Genomic DNA, 21,317 nt, shown 5'->3' with positions numbered 1-21,317 from the left:
TTGGGATTTATCCAATAGGAATATATCCAATATGAATATATCCTCGTCTATGTCACTCTTCATGGCTTCAATGGTGATCTGGGGACAAAAAATGGTGAAAAAATTCACATTTTTGGGATTTATCCAATAGGAATATATCCAATATGAATATATCCTCGTCTATGTCACTCTTCATGGCTTCAATGGTGATCTGGGGACAAAAAATGGTGAAAAAATTCACATTTTTGGGGTTTATATCTAATATATCTAATATATCCCTGCAGAGCCACCTCGTCTGTGTCACTTTTCATGGCTTCAATCGTGATCTGGGGACAAAAATGGGGAAAAAAATCCCATTTTTGGGGTTTTTCCCTGCTGGGATATATCCTGGGTTTTGGAGGAGATGCTGGATTGGGTGGAATTGGAGTTATTGGGTTTGAAAATTTAAAATAATCTGATGAACTAGAGAAATAAATATGGGAAATATCAATATAAATAGAGAGATTAAAGGAATAAATGTGAGAAATATAAGTATAAATATAAACTAGGGAAATAAATATGGGAAATATCAATATAAATAGAGAGATTAGAAAAATAAATGTGAGAAAATATAAATATAAATTTAAATTTAAATATAAATATAAATATAAACCAGAGAAATAAATATGGGAAATATCAATATAAATAGGGAGATTAGAGGAATAAATGTGAGAAATATATAAATATAAATATAAACATAAACCAGAGAAATAAATATGGGAAATACCAATATAAATAGAAAGAGATTAGAGGAATAAATGTGAGAAATGTAAATATAAACTAGAGAAATAAATATGGGAAATATCAATATAAATAGAAAGAGATTAAAGGAATAAATATGAGAAATATCAATACAAACAGGGTGAGAATATATAGAATATATAGAAGTGAGAACTATAATTAAATGTAAACAATACAAATATAAAAATATATAAATATAAATATATAAGTAAGATATATAAGCAAGTAAAACATATAAATAAATATAAAATAAATATATAAATATATAAATAAAAATATATAAATATACAACAGAGGGAGATCAGAGAAAATATGAGAAATATCAATACAAATGGGGGAAAAGCAGAGCAATAGAAGGGAGAACTATAAATATAATTAAATATAAAAAATATAAATATAGGAAAAAATATAAATAAGCATATACATTAATATATAAATATATAAAAAATAAATAAAAACATACAAATATAATTAAATATAAAACAGGGAGATCAGACAAAAATATGAGAAATATAAATACAAATGGGGAAAAGCAGAGCAATAGAAGTGAGAAATATAAACATATAAAAATATATAAATACAAATCTATACATAAAATATATAAAAAATATAATATATAAATAAACATAAAATATATATAAATATAACTAAATATAAAACAGAAGGAGATCAGACAGAAATATCAGAAATATAAATACGAACTGGGGAAAAGCAGAGCAATAGGAGTGAGAACTGTAAATATCATTAAATATAAAACATATAATATATAAAAATACATAATATATCAATAAAAATATACAAATATAATTAAATACAAAACAGAGGGAGATCAGACAGAAATACGAGAAATATAAATATATAAAAATATATAAATATAAATATATAAGCAAAAAATATAAATAAATATAATATATATATAAAAATATAAATATAATTCAATATAAAACAGAGATCAGACAAAAATATGAGAAATATAAATACGAACAGGGGAAAATCAGAGCGATAGAAGTGAGAACTGTAAATACAATTAAATGTAATTATATATAAATATATATGAGTATATAAACAAATACATAAATAAATACATAAATAAATATAAAATAATATATAAACAAAAATAAATAAATATAATGAAATATAAAATGGAGATCAGACAAAAATACTGGAAATATAAATACAAACTGGGGAAAATCAGAGCAATAGAAGTGAGAACTATAAATACAATTAAATATATGTAAATGTAAAAAAAATAAATAGAATTAAATAGAATTAAATAGAAATAAATTCAATATAACTAAATACTCACAGCAAAGAGAGCAGGGCCCATGTAGGTCTCCATGTACTGGTAATACAGAGACATGATCTTCACCAGGTTCTGCAGGGCAGCCACTCGCACCTGAAATCACATTATTGTAATTAATAATTCCTGTTTTATTAGCATTCTATTAATATTTGATCTTCACCAGGTTCAGCCACTCGCACCTGAAATCACATTATTGTAATTAATAATTCTTATTTTATTAGCATTAAATTAATATTTGATCTTCACCAGGTTCTGCAGGGCAGCCACTCGCACCTGAAATCACATTATTGTAATTAATAATTCCTATTTTATTAGCATTCAATTAATATTTGATCTTCACCAGGTTCTGCAGGGCAGCCACTCGCACCTGAAATCACATTATTGTAATTAATAATTCCTGTTTTATTAACATTAAATTAATCTTTGATCTTCACCAGGTTCAGCCACTCGCACCTGAAATCACATTATTGTAATTAATAATTCCTGTTTTATTAGCATTCTATTAATATTTGATCTTCACCAGGTTCTGCAGGGCAGCCACTCGCACCTGAAATCACATTATTATTTCAATTAATAATTCCTGTTTTATTAGCATTACATTAATATTTGATCTTCACCAGGTTCAGCCACTCGCACCTGAAATTCACATTATTATTTCAATTAATAATTCCTGTTTTATTAGCATTCAATTAATCTTTGATCTTCACCAGGTTCAGCCACTCGCACCTGAAATTCACATTATTGTAATTAATAATTCTTATTTTATTAGCATTCTATTCATATTTGATCTTCACCAGGTTCAGCCACTCGCACCTGAAATTCACATTATTGTAATTAATAATTCCTGTTTTATTAGCATTCAATTAATATTTGATCTGCACCAGGTTCAGCCACTCGCACCTGAAATCACATTATTTCAATTAATAATTCCTATTTTATTAGCATTCAATTAATATTTGATCTTCACCAGGTTCAGCCACTCGCACCTGAAATCACATTATTGTAATTAATAATTCCTGTTTTATTAGCATTCAATTAATATTTAATAATTTATATCAACATTTGTTAATTTTTATGGATGTAAACATAACTATAGAATGCAATTTACTGGAGCTGTTGCTGTTATAATAAAATTAATTACAGTGTAAATAATATAAATTAATGTAATTTGTTGAATTATAATTCTAGAGATTAACAGCTATCAGTTACATTAATAATGTAAATCAATAAGAGAATATTAGTATTATAATCAATATTATAATCAATATAAATATTACAGCAATAGAAATTTATAGAATATAAGTAATCTAAATTATGAAAATAAATTAGTAAATAGATAATATATTAAATTATAATGCTGGAGATTAACAGCTATTAATTACATTAATAATGGAAATCAGTATTAGTATTATAATAGAAATGTATAGAATATAAATAATCTAAATTATGAATATAAAAAAGTATAAATATATATAATATAGACATTATATTATATTATATAAACAATCTAAATTATTAATATAAAGAAGTATAAATATATATAATATAGACATTATATTATATTATATAAACAATCTAAATTATGAATATAAAGAAGTATAAATAATATAGACATTATATTATATTATATAAACAATCTAAATTATGAATATAAAGAAGTATAAATATATATAATATAGACATTATATTATATTATATAAACAATCTAAATTATGAATATAAAGAAGTATAAATATATATAATATAGAATAATATATTATATTATATTATATAAACAATCTAAATTATGAATATAAAGAAGTATAAATATATATAATATAGATAATATAATATATTATATAAATAATCTAAATTATGAATATAAATAAGTATAAATATATATAATATAGATAATATATTATATTATATGAATAATCTAAATTATGAATATAAAGAAGTATAAATATATATAATATAAATAATATATTACATTATAATGCTATAGATTAATAGCTATTAGTTACATGAATAATGGAAATCAATATTAGTATTATAACAATAGAAATGTATAAAAGTAATCCAAATTATGACTATAAATAAGCATAAATATGTATATATTAGAAATATAAATACATATATTTATATATGATGGATGTAAATAAATATAATATATATAATATAAATATAATATACATATATATTATATAATAGATACTATTATATATATGTAAGAATACAAATATGTATTATTAATATACAATAATATGCATTATATTATAATGATATAAATATAAATTAGAATAACATATTAAATATCATAAAGGAAACCAATAAATTTATTATAATTTAATAATAATAATAACATAATGATAACATCCACAATAATGATGATGATGATGAGGGCTTTATTATACTATTCTTAATAATAATTTCTATTCTATTATAATTGAATTAATATTTATTAATTTATTATTTAGATTTTTTTCTGTATAATATATATGTATATATGTATATAATATATATAATAATTCATTGCAGCTATTAACATTCTAATATCAATTAAATTATAATACGATAAACACTACAATATAACATATTAAATGACAATATAAATTGTGATTAATTAAATCAATATTAATCACAAATAAATTGTGATTAATTAAATCAATATTAATCACAAATAAATTGTGATTAATTAAATCAATATTAATCACAAATAAATTGTGATTAATTAAATCAATAACATTACCTGAAATGAGTATTATAACAGAAATATACACAAATAATATACATTATAAATTATAATACACACTATAAATTATATTATAAACTATAATATATCATTAAGTTATACTAACATGCACTATACTATAATGTCCAAATATTAATGAGAATAACAATATACTAAATATAATAAAAAACCCAATAAATTTATTAAAATTTAATAATAATAAACCACCAATATTTGATTTATTTATATACCAATAATAAATAAAACACCAATTTTTACCATTATAATTTAATAACAATAAAAAACCAATAAATTTATTATAGTTTACTACTAATAAAATATAATAATGATAATAATGACAGTAATAATGATGATGATGAGGATAATAATAAAAGAGGTAATAACAATAATAAATATAATAATAATTAATAATTAATAATAATAAATAATAATAATAATCTAATTTCTGGCTCACCCTGGTGTCAGGACACTGTGTGGCTTCACAGACTACTTGCATAATAAAGTGCCTTTCAGACTGAAAAAAAGAGAAATAAAGGAAATTAAAAGTGATTTAAAAAAGAATTTGAGTTTTTAAAAGATTTTCCAGGGCAGGAGGATGAAAAACTGGAATTTCCTGATCATTTTAAACCATTTTTCCCCAAAAATGGGATTTTTTTCTTGCTCAAAATGGGAATTTTGAGTTTTCATTTCGAGGTTGGTCAAGATAAAGACACAGAAAAACTCCAAAAAATTAAAATTTTTGCTTTTCCCTGAATTATTTCAGCATTTTCTTCAAGCAAACTCAAGGCAGGAAGTGAATTTTTCGGTGGATATTCATGATTTGGTAGGAAGAGATTAAATAAAGATATAAAAGAAATAAATAACTGAATAAATCCATGGATTTCTGCTCATGGATTTATTTAATGGTTTAAAATATAAATAAAAAGGGGGAAAAAAGGGGGAAAAAAGGGGAAAGAAAGGGGAAAGAAAGGGGAAAGAAAGGGGAAAAAAGGGGAAAGAGAAAAAAGGGGAAAAGGAAAAAAGGGGAAAGGGAAAAAAGGGGGAAAAAAGGGGTAAAAAAGGGGAAAAAATGGGGGAAAAAAGGGGAAAAAAAGGGGAAAAAAAGGGGAAAAAAAGGGGAAAAAAAGGGGAAAAAAAGGGGAAAAAAAGGGGAAAAAAAGGGGAAAAAAGGGGAAAAAAAGGGGAAAAAAAGGGGAAAAATTCACCATTTCCTCTCCCCTGAAGATTCCCAAATTCCAGGATATCCCAGATGAAAAGCTGAATCTCTCAGTCTCAGATTTTACAGAATTTATCCATCAAAACTCAGCGTGGTGCATGAGAGTTCATCACTGACCAGGGATTCAGCTCAGCCCAGAGGTTTGATTTTTTCCCCAAAAGTTTTTCTTTTTTTTCCAAAATTCCAAAGTTCTTTTTCCGAAGTTTTTCTTTTTTTCTTGAAGTTTTTGTTTTTTTCCAAAAGTTTTTTCTTCCCCAAAGTTTTTATTTTTCCTTGAAGTTTTTTTTTTCCCCCCAAAGTTTTTTTTTCCAAAGTTTTTATTTTTTCCCAAGTTTTTTTCCCAAAGTTTTTATTTTTTCCCAAAGTTTTTATTTTTCCCAAAGTTTTTATTTTTTCCCCAAAGTTTTTATTTTTTCAGTTTTTATTTTTTCCCAAAGTTTTTATTTTTCCCAAAGTTTTTCCTAAAGCTTTTTCCCAAACTTTTTTTCTTCCCAAAGTTTTTATTTTTTCCCAATTTTTTTCCCAAAGTTTGTTTTCCAGTTTTTTTCTCAAAGTTTTTTTTCCCAAAGTCTTTATTTCTTTCCAAAGCTTTTATTTCCGAAGTTTTTATTTTTTCCGAAATTTTTTTTTCCACAGTTTTTTCCCAAAGTTTTTATTTTTTCCCAAAGCTTTTATTCCAAAGCTTTTTCCCCCCAAGTTTTTATTTTTTCCAAAGTATTTCCCAATTTTTTTTTTCCCCTAAGTTTTTCCAAAATTTTTTCCAAAAGGTTATTTTTTCCCAAAGCTTTTTTCCCCAAATTTTTTTCCCCCAAAATTTTCATTTTTCCCCAATTTTTTCCCCCAAAATTTTTAATTTTTCCCCAATTTTTTTCCCCCAAAATTTTTCTCCAAACTTTTTTCCCCCAAAATTTCTAATTTTTCTCCAAACTTTTTTCCCCCAAACTTTTTATTTTTCCCCAAACTTTTTTCCCCCAAAATTTTCATTTTCCCCAAATTTTCCTGTCACCTCCTTGTCGAAGTTGGCTTTGGTGAACTCGAGGGAGTTGAGCAGAGCGTTGGTCGCTGCCAGTGACCCAAAGCTTTTTACCCAAAATTTTTATTTTTTCCCCAAACTTTTTCCCCCAAAATTTTATTTTTTCCCGAAATTTTCATTTTTCCCTAAACTTTTTCCCCAAAATTTTATTTTTTCCCAAAATTTTAATTTTTCCCTGAACTTTTTTCCCTCAAAATTTTTTTTTTCCCCAAAATTTTCATTTTTTTCCCATTTTTTCCCCAAATTTTTCTATTTTCCCCATTTTCCTGTCACCTCCTTGTCGAAGTTGGCTTTGGTGAACTCCAGTGAGTTGAGCAGAGCGTTGGTCGCTGCCAGTGACCCAAAGGTTTTTCCCCCAGTTTTTTTCCCCAAACTTTCTTTCCCCAAAATTTTCATTTTTGTCCCAAATGTTTATTTTTCCCCAATTTTTTCCCCCCAAAATTTTCCTTTTTCCCCGAAGTCTTTTCCTCCAAAACTTTCATTTTTCCCTGAAGTTTTTTCCCCCAAACTTTCATTTTTCCCCAATTTTTTCCCCCAAAATTTTCATTTTTCCCCAATTTTTTCCCAAAATTTAATTTTTCCCCAATTTTTTTCCCAAAATTTTCATTTTTCCCAATTTTTTTCCCCCAAATTTTTAATTTTCCCCCAAACTTTTTCCCAAAATTTTCATTTTTCCCAAACTTTTTCCCTCCAGAATTTTTAATTTTTTCCCCATTTTCATTTCCCCAACTCTGACCTCCTTGTCGAAGTTGGCTTTGGTGAACTCGAGGGAGTTGAGCAGCGCGTTGGTCGCTGCCAGTGACCCAAAATTTTTATTTTTTCCGAAGTTTTTTCCCCAAAATTTTCATTTTTTCCCCCAATTTTTCTATTTTTCCCCATTTTTTATGTCACCTCCTTGTCGAAGTTGGCTTTGGTGAACTCGAGGGAGTTGAGCAGCGCGTTGGTCGCTGCCAGTGACCCAAAGGTTTCATTTTTTCCAAAGTTTTTTCCCCAAAATTTTCATTTTTCCCCATTTTTTATGTCACCTCCTTGTCGAAGTTGGCTTTGGTGAACTCGAGGGAGTTGAGCAGCGCGTTGGTCGCTGCCAGTGACCCAAAGGTTTTATTTTTTCTGAAGTTTTTTTCCCCAAAATTTTCATTTTTCCCCATTTTTTATGTCACCTCCTTGTCGAAGTTGGCTTTGGTGAACTCCAGTGAGTTGAGCAGCGCGTTGGTCGCTGCCAGCTTCACGTTGTTGCTCGGCTCCTCCTTCCTCATGCCCTGGATGATGGCAGTCAGGATCTCGTTGGACTTGTCCTGCAGCTGCTCGGGGTCCTGGCGGGGAAAAAATTAAAAAAATAAAAATTTTTTTAAAAAAAAGGGAAGAAGAAAAAAGGAAAAAAAGGGGAAAAAAAGAAAAAAAAAGGGGAAATAGAAGGAAAATAGAAGGAAAAAGGGGAAAAAGGAAGGAGAAAAACAAGGAGGAGAAAAAGGAAGGAGAAAAAAAAGGAGAAAAAAGAAGGAAAAAAAAGAAAAAAGAAAAAGAAAAAAAGGAGAAACAAGGAGAAAAATAATAGAAGAAAAGAGAAAGATGAAGAGGAGAAGAGAAAAGGGGAAAGAAAGGGGAAAGAAAGGGGAAAGAAAGGGGAAAGAAAGGGGAAAGAAAGGGGAAAGAAAGGGGAAAGAAAGGGGAAAGAAAGGGGAAAGAAAGGGGAAAGAAAGGGGAAAGAAAGGAGAAAGAAAGGAGAGAAAGGAAAGAAAGGGGAAAGAAAGGGGAAAGAAAGGAGAAGGGAGAAAGAAAGGGGAGAAAGGGAAAGAAGGGGAAAGAAGGGGAAAGAAAGGGAAAGAAGGGGAAAGAAGGGGAAAGAAGGGGAAAGAAAGGGGAAAGAAAGGGGAAAGAAAGGGGAAAGAAAGGGGAAAGAAAGGGGAAAGAAAGGGGAAAGAAAGGAGAAAGAAAGGAGAAAGAAAGGAGAAAGAAAGGAGAAAGAAAGGAGAAAGAAAGGAGAAAGAAAGGAGAAAGAAAGGAGAAAGAAAGGAGAAAGAAAGGAAGGAGAAAGAAAGGAAGGAGAAAGAAAGGAAGGAGAAAGAAAGAAAGGAGAAAGAAAGAAAGGAGAAAGAAAGGAGAGAGAAAAGGAGGAAAAGAAGGGGGAAAAACCAACCCAAAAAACTGAAACCAAAACCCAACCTGATCAACCCTAAACACCAAAATCCAACCAAAACCCCAATCCAAAGAAGTCCAGTCTAAAGAATCCAACCCAAAACCCAACTCAAAATTCAACAAAAATGTCTAAAGAATTCCATCTAAACTCCAACCCAACAAACCCAAAATATCCAACCCAAATCCCAATCCAAAATCCAACCAAAAAAATCCCATCTAAAGAATCCAAGCTAAAACTCCAACGCAAAACCCAACTCAACAAACTCAACCCAACAAACCCAAAAATCCAAGCCAAAATCCCAATCTAAATTCCAACCAAAAAAAGTCCAATCTAAGCAATCCAAGCCAAAACTCCAACCCAAAACCCAACCTAACAAACCCAAAAAATCCAACTTAAAACCCCAATCCAAAATTCAACCTAAAACCTCCAATCTAAAGAATCCAAACCAAACTTCAACCCAATAAACCCAAAAATCCAACTCAAAATCCCAATCTAAATTCCAACCAAAAAAAGTCCAATCTAAGCAATTCAAGCCAAAACTCCAACCCAAAACCCAACCCAACCCAAAAAATCCAACCCAAAATCCCAATCCAAAATTCAACCTAAAACCTCCAATCTAAAGAATCCAAACCAAAACTCCAACCCAACAAACCCAAAAAATCCCAATCTAAATTCCAAACAAGAGTCCAATCTAAAGAATCCAAGCTAAACTCCAACCAAAAAACTCAACCCAAAACCCAAACCAACAAACCAAAAAATTCCAACCCAAAACCCCAATCCAAATTCCCACCAAAAAGTTCAATCCAAAGAATCCAAGCCAAAACTCAACCCAACAAGCCCAAAAATTCCAACCTGTAAATTCAATCCAAATTCCAACCAAAAAAGTTCAATCTAAGCAATCCAAGCCAAAACTCCAACCCAAAACCCAACCTAACAAACCCAAAATATCCAACCCAAAACCCCCCAAAAAATGTCCAATCTAAAGAATCCAAGCTAGACTCCAACCCAAAAAACTCAACCCAAAACCCAAACCAACAAACCCAAAAATTCCAACTCAAAACCCCAATCCAAAATCCAACCAAAAACTCAACCAAAAAGCTCCAATCTAAAGAATCCAACCCAAAACTTCAACCCAATAAACCCAAAACATCCAACTCCAAATTCCAATCTAAATTCCAACCAAAAAAGTCCAATCTAAGCAATCCAAGCCAAAACTCCAACCCAACAAACCCAAAAAATCCAACTCAAAACCCTAATCCAAAATTCAACCTAAAAACTCCAATCTAAAGAATCCAAGCCAAAACTCAACCTAACGAACTCCAACCAAAAAACCCAAATATCCAACCTAAAACTCCAATCTAAATTCCAACCAAAAAAGTCCAATCTAAGCAATCCAAGCCAAAATCCAATCGAAAACACAACCAAAAAAGTCTAATCTAAAGAATCCAAGCCAAAACTCAACCCAACAAACCCAAAAATTCCAACCCAAAAATTCAATCTAAATTCCAACAAAGAAAGTCCAATCTAAAGAGTCCAACCCAAACTTCAACCCAATAAACCCAAAAAATCCAACTCAAAACCCCAATCCAAACTCCAACCAACAAACTCAACCCAACAAAGCCAAAAATTCCAACCCAAAAATTCAATCTAAATTCCAACCCAAAAAGTCCAACCTAAAGAATCCAACCCAAAATCCCAATCTAAATTCCAACCAAAAAATCCAACCCAAAAATTCAATCTAAATTCCAACCAAAAAAGTCCAATCTAAGCAATCCAAGCCAAAAACGTCCAATCTAAAACTCAACCCAACAAACCCAAAAATTCCAACCCAAAAATTTAATCTAAATTCCAACCAAAAAGGTCCAATCTAAAGAATCCAACCCAAAACCCAACCCAACAAACTCAACCCAAAACCCAACCCAAAACCCAACCCAACAAACTCAACCCAATAAACCCAAAACATCCAACTCAAAATCCCAGTCTGAATTCCAACCAAAAAAGTCCAATCTAAGCAATCCAAGCCAAAACTCCAACCTAAAACTCAACCCAACAAACCCAACATATCCAACCCAAAAATTTAATCTAAATTCCAACCAAAAAAGTGCAATCTAAAGAAATCCAACCCAAAATCCCAATCTAAATTCCAACCAAAACACTCAACCCAACAAACCCAAAAATTCCACCTAAATTCCAACCAAAAAAGTCCAATCTAAGCAATCCAAACCAAACTTCAACTCAAAACCCAACCTAACAAACTCAACATATCCAACCCAAAACCCCAATCCAAAATTCAACCAAAAACTCAACCAAAAAGCTCCAATCTAAAGAATCCAACCCAAAACTCCAACCCAACAAACCCAAAAAATCCAACTCAAAATCCCAATCTAAATTCCAACCTAAAAACGGCAATCTAAGCAATCCAAGCCAAAACTCCAAAACCCAACCCAACAAATCCAACCCAACAAACTCAACCCAAAAAACCCAAAAATCCAACCCAAAACCTCAATCTAAATTCCAACCAAAAAAGTCCAATCTAAAGAATCCAAACCAAAATCCAACCCAACATACTCAACCCAAAAAACCCAAAAATTCAATCCAAATTCCAACCAAAAAAGTCCAATCTAAGCAATCCAAGCCAAAACTCCAACCTAAAACTCAACCCAACAAACCCAAAAATTCCAACCCAAAAATTCAATCTAAATTCCAACCAAAAAAGTCCAACCTAAAGAATCCAACCCAAAACTCCAACCCAACAAATCCCCCCCAAAACCCACCCCAAATCCCCCAAACCCACCCCAAAACCCCCACAAAACCCGCCCCAAACCCCCCAAACACCCCAAAAAACCCACCCCAAACCCCCCAAAAAACCCACCAAACCCCCCAAACCCCCCGAAAAACGCCCCCCAAACCCACCAAACCCACCCCAAACCCCCCAAAAAAGCGTCACTCACGATGTCCTGGCAGATGTAGCCGATGGCCTCGAGCGTGGACTCCTTCATGTGCTCGGTGCTGTGCTGGTTGGTGACGTTGGCCACCAGCTGGGGGATCAGCTCTGGCCACTGGTTCATGGGGATCTCGGCGCAGGCGATGCCGGCGACGCACTGGGACGCCGAGCTGGGCCGGTAGGTCTCTGTGCCCAGAGTCTGCAGAACCTGGGAGACACAGGGAAAGGGTCAGGGAGGGGAAAATATGGATTTGGGGGTGTTTTGGGGGAATTGGGATAGGAAACTGGGGTTCTGGTTGGGGTTGGTTGAGCTCCTTGCATGGAATTCTTCCCATGAGAAAGGGAGGAAAATTCAATCAGGGTTTAAATTCACCCCAAACAGTTCCTCCCATGGCAAAGGGAAGTGGCAAAAGTTGGACAAATTGGAATTTAAATTCACCCCAAACAATTCCTCCCAAACAATTCTTCCCATGGCAAAGAAAAGTGGCAAAAGTTGAACAAATTTGACAAAAGTCTCGGCGCAGGCGATGCCGGCGACACACTGAGACGCCGAGCTGGGCCGGTAGGTCTCTGTGCCCAGAGTCTGCAGAACCTGGGAGACACAGGGAGGGGAAAAATATGGATTTGGGGATGTTTTGGGGGAATTGGGATGGGAAAATGGGGTTTGGGGTTTCTGGTTGCCCAGAATCTGCAGAACCTGGAAATCCAGCAGGGAAAGGATCAGGAAGGGGAAAGAGAGTACCCAGATATGGATTTGGGATCAGGGAGGGAAAAAAGAATCCCCAGATATGATTTGGGGTTGTTTTGGGGGAATTGTGGGGTTTTGGGATGGGAAAATGGGGTTTGGGGGCTCTGGTTGGGGCTGGTTGAGCTCCTTGCATGGAATTCTTCCCATGAGAAAGGGAGGAAAATTCAATCAGGGTTTAATTTCACCCCAAACAGTTCCTCCCATGGCAAAGGGAAGTGGTAAATGTTGAACAAATTGGGATTTAATTCCTCCCAAACAATTCTTCCCATGGCAAAGGAAAGTGGCAGAAGTTGGACAAATTGGAATTTAAATTCACCCCAAACAATTCCTCCAAAATGATTCCTCCCATGGCAGAAGTTGAACAAACTGGATTTTAATTTCACCCCAAACAGTTCCTCCCATGGCAAAGGAAAATGGCAAAAGTTGAATAAAGAAAATCAAACAAATTGGGGTTTAGATTCCTCCCATGGCAAAGAAAAGTGGTAAAAATTGAACAAATTTGGGAAAAATCTCAGCCAAGCACTGAGATGCTGAGCTGGGCTGGTAGGTCTCTGTGCCCAGAGTCTGCAGAACCTGGGAGACACAGGGAGGGGAAAAATATGGATTTGGGGGTGTTTTGGGGTGAGAAAATGGGGTTCTGGTTGGGGTTGGTTGCCCAGAATCTGCAGGACGTGGAAATCCAGCAGGAAAAAGAGTCCCCAGAGATGGATTTGGGATCAGGGAGGGGAAAACGAGGATAAGCACCCAGAAAAAAAGAAAAACCACCCAGGAAAGAAGGAAAAACACCTGGAAAATGAGGAATTTTCCCAGAAAACGAGGAAAAACGCCCAAAAAGAAGGAAAAACACCCAGAAAACAAAGAAAACCACCCGGAAAACAAGGAATTTTCCTGGAAAACAAGGAAAACCACCCAGAAAAGAAGGAAAACCACCCAGAAAAGAAGGAAAACCACCCAGAAAAGAAGGAAAACCACCCGGAAAATGAGGAATTTTCCCAGAAAAGGAGGAAAACCACCCAGAAAACAAGGAAAATCACCCAGAAAACAAGGAAAAACACCTGGGAAAGGAGGAATTTGCCCGGAAAACGAGGAGAATCTCCCAGAAAAGAAGTAAAACCACCCAGAAAAGACGGAAAAACACCCAGAAAAGGAGGAAAACCACCCAGAAAACAAGGAAAAACACCCAGAAAACGCGGAATTTCCCCAGAAAACAAGGAAAATCCCCCAGAAAATGAGGAATTTTCCCAAAAAACAAGGAAAATCACCCAGAAAAGAAGGAAAACCACCCAGAAAACAAGGCAAACCACCCAGAAAACGCGGAATTTCCCCGGAAAACGAGGAAAGCCACGCAGAAAACGAGGAAAACCACCTGGAAAAGGAGGAATTTTCCCGGAAAACAAGGAAAACCACCCAGAAAAGAAGGCAAAACACCCGGAAAACGAGGAAAAACACCCGGAAAAGAAGGAATTTCCCTGGAAAAGGAGGAAAACCACCCAGAAAACAAGGCAAACCACAGGGAGAACAAGGAATTTCCCCAGAAAACAAGGAAAAATCACCCAGAAAACAAGGAAAATCACCCAGAAAACAAGGAAAATCACCTGGAAGAGGAGGAATTTGCCCGGAAAAGAAGGAAAACCACCCGGAAAACAAGGAATTTCCCCGGAAAACAAGGAAAATCACCCAGAAAACAAGGAAAATCACCTGGAAGAGGAGGAATTTGCCCGGAAAACGAGGAAAATCTCCCAGAAAAGAAGGAAAACCATCCAAACAAGAAGGAAAAACACCCGGAAAACACGGAATTTCCCCGGAAAAGACGGCAAACCACCCAGAAAACGCGGAATTTCCCCGGAAAACGAGGAAAATCACCCGGAAAACAAGGAAAACCACCCAGAAAACGAGGAAAAGCATCCGGAAAACGAGGATAAAACACCCCAAAAAGAGGCAAAACACCCAGAAAAGAAGGCAAACCACCCAGAAAACACAGAATTTCCCTGGAAAAGACGGCAAACCACCCAGAAAACACAGAATTTCCCCAGAAAAACGCGAAGTTTTTCCGTGACTTACGAAGTTCTTGACCTCGCGGCGGGCGTTGGCGTCGATGGCGAGCCATCGCTGCTGGTACTGCGCCTTGATGTCGGGATCCTTGGAGGTGAGCGAGTTCTTGATCTGCAGCCCTGCCGCCACCCGAGCCACCTGGCTGTTCCCAGGGTTGGCCAGCACCTTGGAGAGCTCCACCAGGAAGGTCGGCTGGGGAGATAAGAGGGTTAGAGCCTTGGGAACAGCACAGAACCCACAAAAAACCCCATAAAAACCGACAAAAACCCGGCAAAAAGCTGTAAAAATCGTGTAAAAACCTCACAAGAACCCCATAAAAACCTACAAAAACCTACAAAGCCTACAAAAACCCTGCAAAAAGCCGTAAAAATCGTGTAAAAACCTCACAAGAACCCACAAAAAACCCCATAAAAACCGACAAAGCCTACAAAAACCCGGCAAAAAGCTGTAAAAATCGTGTAAAAACCTCGCAAGAACCACATAAAAACCCCATAAAAACCTACAAAGCCGACAAAAACCCTGCAAAAAGCTGTAAAAATCATGCAAAAACCTCGCAAGAACCACATAAAAAGCCATAAAAATCGTGCAAAAAGCTACAAAAAGCCCACAAAAACCCCTGAGAACCTCACAAACCCCACAAACACCCCACAGAACCCCACAAAACCTACAAAAACCCCACAAAAATCCCACAAAAAGCCATAAATCCCATTAAAAAACCCACAAAAAGCCACCAAAAAACCCCAGAAAAACCCTACAAATCCTACAAAAACCCCACAGAACCACAGAAATCCTACAGATTCTACAAAAAAACCCCATAAAAACCCTAAAAATCCTATAAAAACCCCATAAAAATCTTGCAAAAACCTCACAAAAACCCCCATAAAAACCTTGCAAAAACCCTCAAAAATCCTGCAAAAACCCCATAAGAACCCTAAAAATCCTACAAAAACCTCACAAAAACCCCAAAAAACCCCAGAAAAAACCCAGAAAACCCAAAAACCCCAACAAATCCTACAAAAACCCAAAAAAACCACCACAAAAACATAAAAAAAACCCACAAAAAACCCCCAAAAACCCATAAAAACCCACAAAAACCCCAGAAAAACCCACAAAATCCCACAAAAACCCCACAAAACCCACAAAAACCCACAAAAATCCCACAAAAACACCACAAAAAACCCACAAAAATCCCATAAAAACACCACAAAAACCCCACAAACCCTTCCCTGCCCTTGGGATTTTTTGGAATTAATGGGTTTTTAGGGGAAAAATTGGGATTTTTCTGGTGGGAATTGGAGGATTTCCCTGGTTGGGGTTTTGGGGTTTTTAGGGTTGGATTAGGGTGAGGAAAATGAAATTGGGATTTGGGGTTGGTCTGAGAGGGTCGGGATGGTGATTATCACCCCAAAATTAGGATTATCACCCCAAAATTAGGATTATCACCCCCAAAATGATGGTGAACTCCCCCAAAATCATGATTATTTCTCTCAAAATAACAATTAATCATATTTTTTTGGGGCGTTATCTCCCTAAAAATGACGATTAACTCCCCAAAATGATGATTATTTCCCTCAAAATTATGATTATTTCCCTCAAAATGATGATTATCACACCAAAATGATGATTATTTCCTTCAAAATGATGATTATCACCCTCGAAATGATGATTAATCCCCCCAAAATGATGATTATCACCCCAAAATTATGATGAATTCCCCCAAAATCATGATTATCTGTCTCAAAATGACAATTAATCATATTTTTTTAGGGCGTTATCTCCCTAAAAATGACAATTATCACCCCAAAATGATGATTATTTCCCTCAAAATTATGGTTATCCCCCCCAAAATTATGATTATCACCCCAAAATTAGGATTATTCCCCCTCAAAATTATGATGAACTCTCCCAAAATCATGATTATTTCTCTCAGAATAACAATTAATCATATTTTTTGGGGCGTTATCTCCCTAAAAATGACAATTAACTCCCCAAAATTATGATTATTACCCCAAAATGATGATTCTCACCCTCAAAATGATGATTATCACCCTCAAAATTACAATTAACCAACCAAAATCATGATTATCCCCCTCAAAATTAGGATTATCACCCCAAAATTATGATGAATTCTCCCAAAATCATGATTATTTCTCTCAAAATAACAATTAATCATATTTTTTTGGGCATTATCTCCCTAAAAATGATGATTATCATCCCAAAATGATGATTATTTCCCTCAAAATTATGATTATTCCCCTCAAAATGATGATTAATCCCCCAAAATTATGATTATCACCCCAAAATCATGATTATCCTTCTTAAAATTATGATTATCTCTCTCAAAATTACAATTAACCCCCCAAAATTATGATTATCCCCCTCAAAATTATGATTATCCCCCTCAAAATGATGATTATTTCCCTCAAAATGATGATTATTCCCCCAAAATCATGATTAATCCCCCAGAATCACAATTATCTCTCTCAAAATGAAAATTATCCCCCCAAAATCATGATTATCTCCCTCCAAATGACAATTAACCCCCCAAAATGATGATTATTTCCCTCAAAATGATGATTATCTCCCTCAAAATTACAATTAACCACCCAAAAATACGATTATCCCTCTCAAAATGATGATGAACTCTCCCAAAATCAGGATTATCTCTCTCAAAATGACAATTAACTCCAAAAAATGATGATTATCCCCCTCAAAATTAGGATTATCACCCCAAAAATGTGATTATTCCCCCTCCACATGATGATGAACTCTCCCAAAATCAGGATTAACTCTCTCAAAATTACAATTAACTCCCCAAAATTATGATTATCACCCTCAAAATTATGATTATCTCTCTCAAAATTACAATAAACCCCCCAAAATGATGATTATCTCTCTCAAAATGACAATAAACCCCCCCAAAAATATGATTATTCCCCCCAAAAATACGATTATCCACCTCAAAACCATGATGAACTCTCCCAAAATCAGGATTATCTCTCTCAAAATGACAATTAACTCCCCAAAAATATGATTATCACCCTCAAAATCAGGATTATTCCCCCAAAATGATGATGATTTCCCTCAAAAATGACAATAAACCCCCAAAAAATATGATTATTCCTCCAAAATTATGATTATTTCACTCAAAAATGACAATAAACTCCCCAAAATTATGATTATTCCCCCAAAATTATGATGATTTCCCTCAAAAATGACAATAAACTCCCCAAAATTATGATTATTTCCCTCAAAAATGACAATAAACTCCCCAAAATTAGGATTATTCCCCCAAAATGAGGATTATTTCCCTCAAAATTGACAATAAACTCCCCAAAAATATGATTATTCCTCCAAAATAGGATTATTTCCCTCAAAAATGACAAGAAACTCCCCAAAATTATGATTATTCCCCCAAAATTAGGATTATTTCCCTCAAAAATGACAATAAACCCCCAAAATTAGGATTATTTCTCTCAAAAATGACAATAAACTCCCCAAAATTAGGATTATTTCCCTCAAAAATGACAATAAACCTCCCAAAAATATGATGATTTCCCTCAAAAATGACAATAAACTCCCCAAAATTAGGATTATTCCCCCAAAATTAGGATTATTTCCCTCAAAAATGACAATAAACTCCCCAAAATTAGGATTATTCCCCCAAAATGATGATTATTTCCCTCAAAATGACAATAAACTCCCCAAAATTAGGATTATTTCCCCCAAAAATTCACCAATATTCCCATAAAACCTCCTGACATTTCTGCCACTTCTTCTGCTAAACCCTTAATTTTTTATCATTTTTATAATTTTTTATAATTTTTATAATTTTTATAATTTTTTATAATTTTTAATATTTTATATTTTTATGATAGAAAACTTTTTATAATTTTAATTTTTCTGAATTTTTTGGCGTTTCAGAGGTTTCTCTGAACTCAACTCTCAGCTGAAGTTTTTTTTTATTTTTCTGCCTTTTTGCTCAGAAAACTTTCCTGAGTTTCCAAACTTTTTCACATGGAGGAAAAAATGGGATTTTCCTGAAAATATTCAATTTATAATCACAATAAATCCATTTCTAGAATCTCTTTAAAATCTCTTAAAATACATCTTTAAAAAAAAATTAAATTATTCTAAAATAATTTAATTACAAAAAAATTAATAATAAATAATTTAATTTTAAAAAATTAAATTATTCTAAAATAATTTAATTTTTAAAAAATTTAATAATAAATAAATTTAACTAAAAAATTAAATTATTCTAAAATAATTAAATTTAAAAAAAAATTTAATAATAAATAATTTAATTAAAAAATTAAATTATTCTAAAATAATTTAATTTTTAAAAATTTAATAATAAATAAGTAATTTAATTAAAAAATTAAATTATTCTAAAATAATTTAATTTTAAAAAATTTTAATGATAAATAATTTAATTTTAAAAATTAAATTATTCTAAAATAATTTAATTTTAAAAATTTAATGATAAATAATTTAACTTAAAAATTAAATTATTATAAAATAATTTAATTATAAAAAAATTTAATAATAAAAATTTAATTAAAATTAAATTATTCTAAAATAATTTAACTTAAAAAATTTAATAATAAAAATTTAATTAAAAAATTAAATTATTCTAAAATAATTTAACTTAAAAAATTTAATAATAAATAAATTTCATTTTAAAAAAATTAATTTTCTAAAAGATTTTGGGACATCAAAACCCAATTTTTAAAACTAAACCAACATTCAAAAGTTCAACAAACAACTCTTGGATTTCACATTTCCAACGTTAAAATTAATTTGAGTTTTTAATTTGAGTTTTTAATTCGAGTTTTTAATTCGAGTTTTTAATTCGAGTTTTTAATTCGAGTTTTTGAGTTTTTAATTCGAGTTTTTAATTTAAATTCAACAGCAGAATTTGGGGTCAAAAAAATGGGAAAAAAACTCCAAGGGGTGAGTTGAAGAATTAAAAATAATTTTAATTATTTTTAAGTGTGCAAAGAATTAAAAATAATTCCAATTTAATGCAAATCTTACAAAATATTGAATCACTTCAAATCCCTCACGATTTAAATTCTGATTTTATCACCAGGGAGGAACCAGAAGGAGTTCCCAACTAGGAAATCCCGAATTGGAGAGGAAAAATTGGATTTTTTTGGGAGGATTTTGGGTTAGAAATGGGATAAAAATTGATTAAAATGGGATAAAAATTGATTAAAAGGGGATAAATTGATTTAAGGGGATAAATTGATTTAAGGGGATAAATTGATTAAAATGAGATAAATTGATTAAAAGGGATAAATTGATTTAAGGGGATAAATTGATTAAAAGGGGATAAATTGATTAGAAGGAGATAAATTGATTAAAATGGGATAAATTGATCAAAATGAGATAAATTGATCAAAAGGGGATAAATTGATTTAAGGGGATAAATTGATTTAAGGGGATAAATTGATCAAAAGGGGATAAATTGATTAAAAGGGGATAAATTGATTAAAATGAGATAAATTGATTTAAGGGGATAAATTGATTAAAAGGGGATAAATTGATGAAAAAGGGGATAAATTGATTTAAGGGGATAAATTGATCAAAAGGGGGTAAATTGATTAAAAAGAGATAAATTGATTTAAAAGGAGATAAATTGATCAAAAGGGATAATAAATGAGGTGTGAGGAGGAGGAGGAAGAGGATGAGGAGGAAGAGCAGGAGGAGCTGGGAGAGCTCTTCCCAGCTAGGGAGCAATCCTGGGGTGGGAAAGACTGAGCTCTTCAGCCTCACATCCTGCTTCTTCCTCATCCTCATCCTCTGCTTCATCCTCATCCTCATCCTCCTGCTCCTGCCTTCATCCTCATCTTCATCCTCTGCTTCATCCTCATCCTCATCCTCCTGCTCCTGCTTCATCCTCCTGCTCCTGCTTCATCCTCCTGCTCCTGCTCCTGCTTCATCCTCATCCTCATCCTCCTGCTCCTGCTTCATCCTCCTGCTCCTGCTTCATCCTCCTGCTCCTGCTCCTGCTTCATCCTCATCCTCATCCTCCTGCTCCTGCTTCATCCTCCTGCTCCTGCTTCATCCTCCTGCTCCTGCTCCTGCTTCATCCTCATCCTCATCCTCCTGCTCCTGCTTCATCCTCCTGCTCCTGCTTCATCCTCCTGCTCCTGCTCCTGCTTCATCCTCATCCTCATCCTCCTGCTCCTGCTTCATCCTCCTGCTCCTGCTTCATCCTCCTGCTCCTGCTCCTGCTTCATCCTCATCCTCATCCTCCTGCTCCTGCTTCATCCTCCTGCTCCTGCTTCATCCTCCTGCTCCTGCTCCTGCTTCATCCTCATCCTCATCCTCCTGCTCCTGCTTCATCCTCCTGCTCCTGCTTCATCCTCCTGCTCCTGCTCCTGCT

At 33.2% G+C, this 21,317-nt stretch overlaps 2 protein-coding genes across 6 annotated transcripts in view; both read right to left on the bottom strand.

Moving 5' to 3' along the window:
* Window positions 1-21,317, bottom strand: part of LOC146426709 (importin subunit beta-1) — a 78,409-nt gene that overhangs the window by 27,206 nt on the left and 29,886 nt on the right. The window lies entirely within an intron of this gene.
* Window positions 53-20,722, bottom strand: LOC146426711 (importin subunit beta-1-like). The gene is made up of 7 exons (XM_085083298.1): window positions 20,705-20,722; window positions 14,933-15,139; window positions 12,131-12,331; window positions 8,203-8,355; window positions 5,248-5,307; window positions 2,066-2,155; window positions 53-190 (listed from the first exon to the last, which is right to left on the bottom strand). The coding sequence occupies exons 1-7, from the start codon at window positions 20,720-20,722 to the stop codon at window positions 68-70; spliced, it is 852 nt and encodes a 283-aa protein (XP_084939424.1). The 3' UTR covers window positions 53-67.

The sequence above is a fragment of the Lichenostomus cassidix genome, chromosome 27, assembly GCF_008360975.1.
Source record: "Lichenostomus cassidix isolate B80296 chromosome 27, HeHo_3.0, whole genome shotgun sequence".
Classification (NCBI taxonomy): domain Eukaryota; kingdom Metazoa; phylum Chordata; class Aves; order Passeriformes; family Meliphagidae; genus Lichenostomus; species Lichenostomus cassidix.
This window is presented reverse-complemented; position numbering and strand designations above follow the sequence as displayed.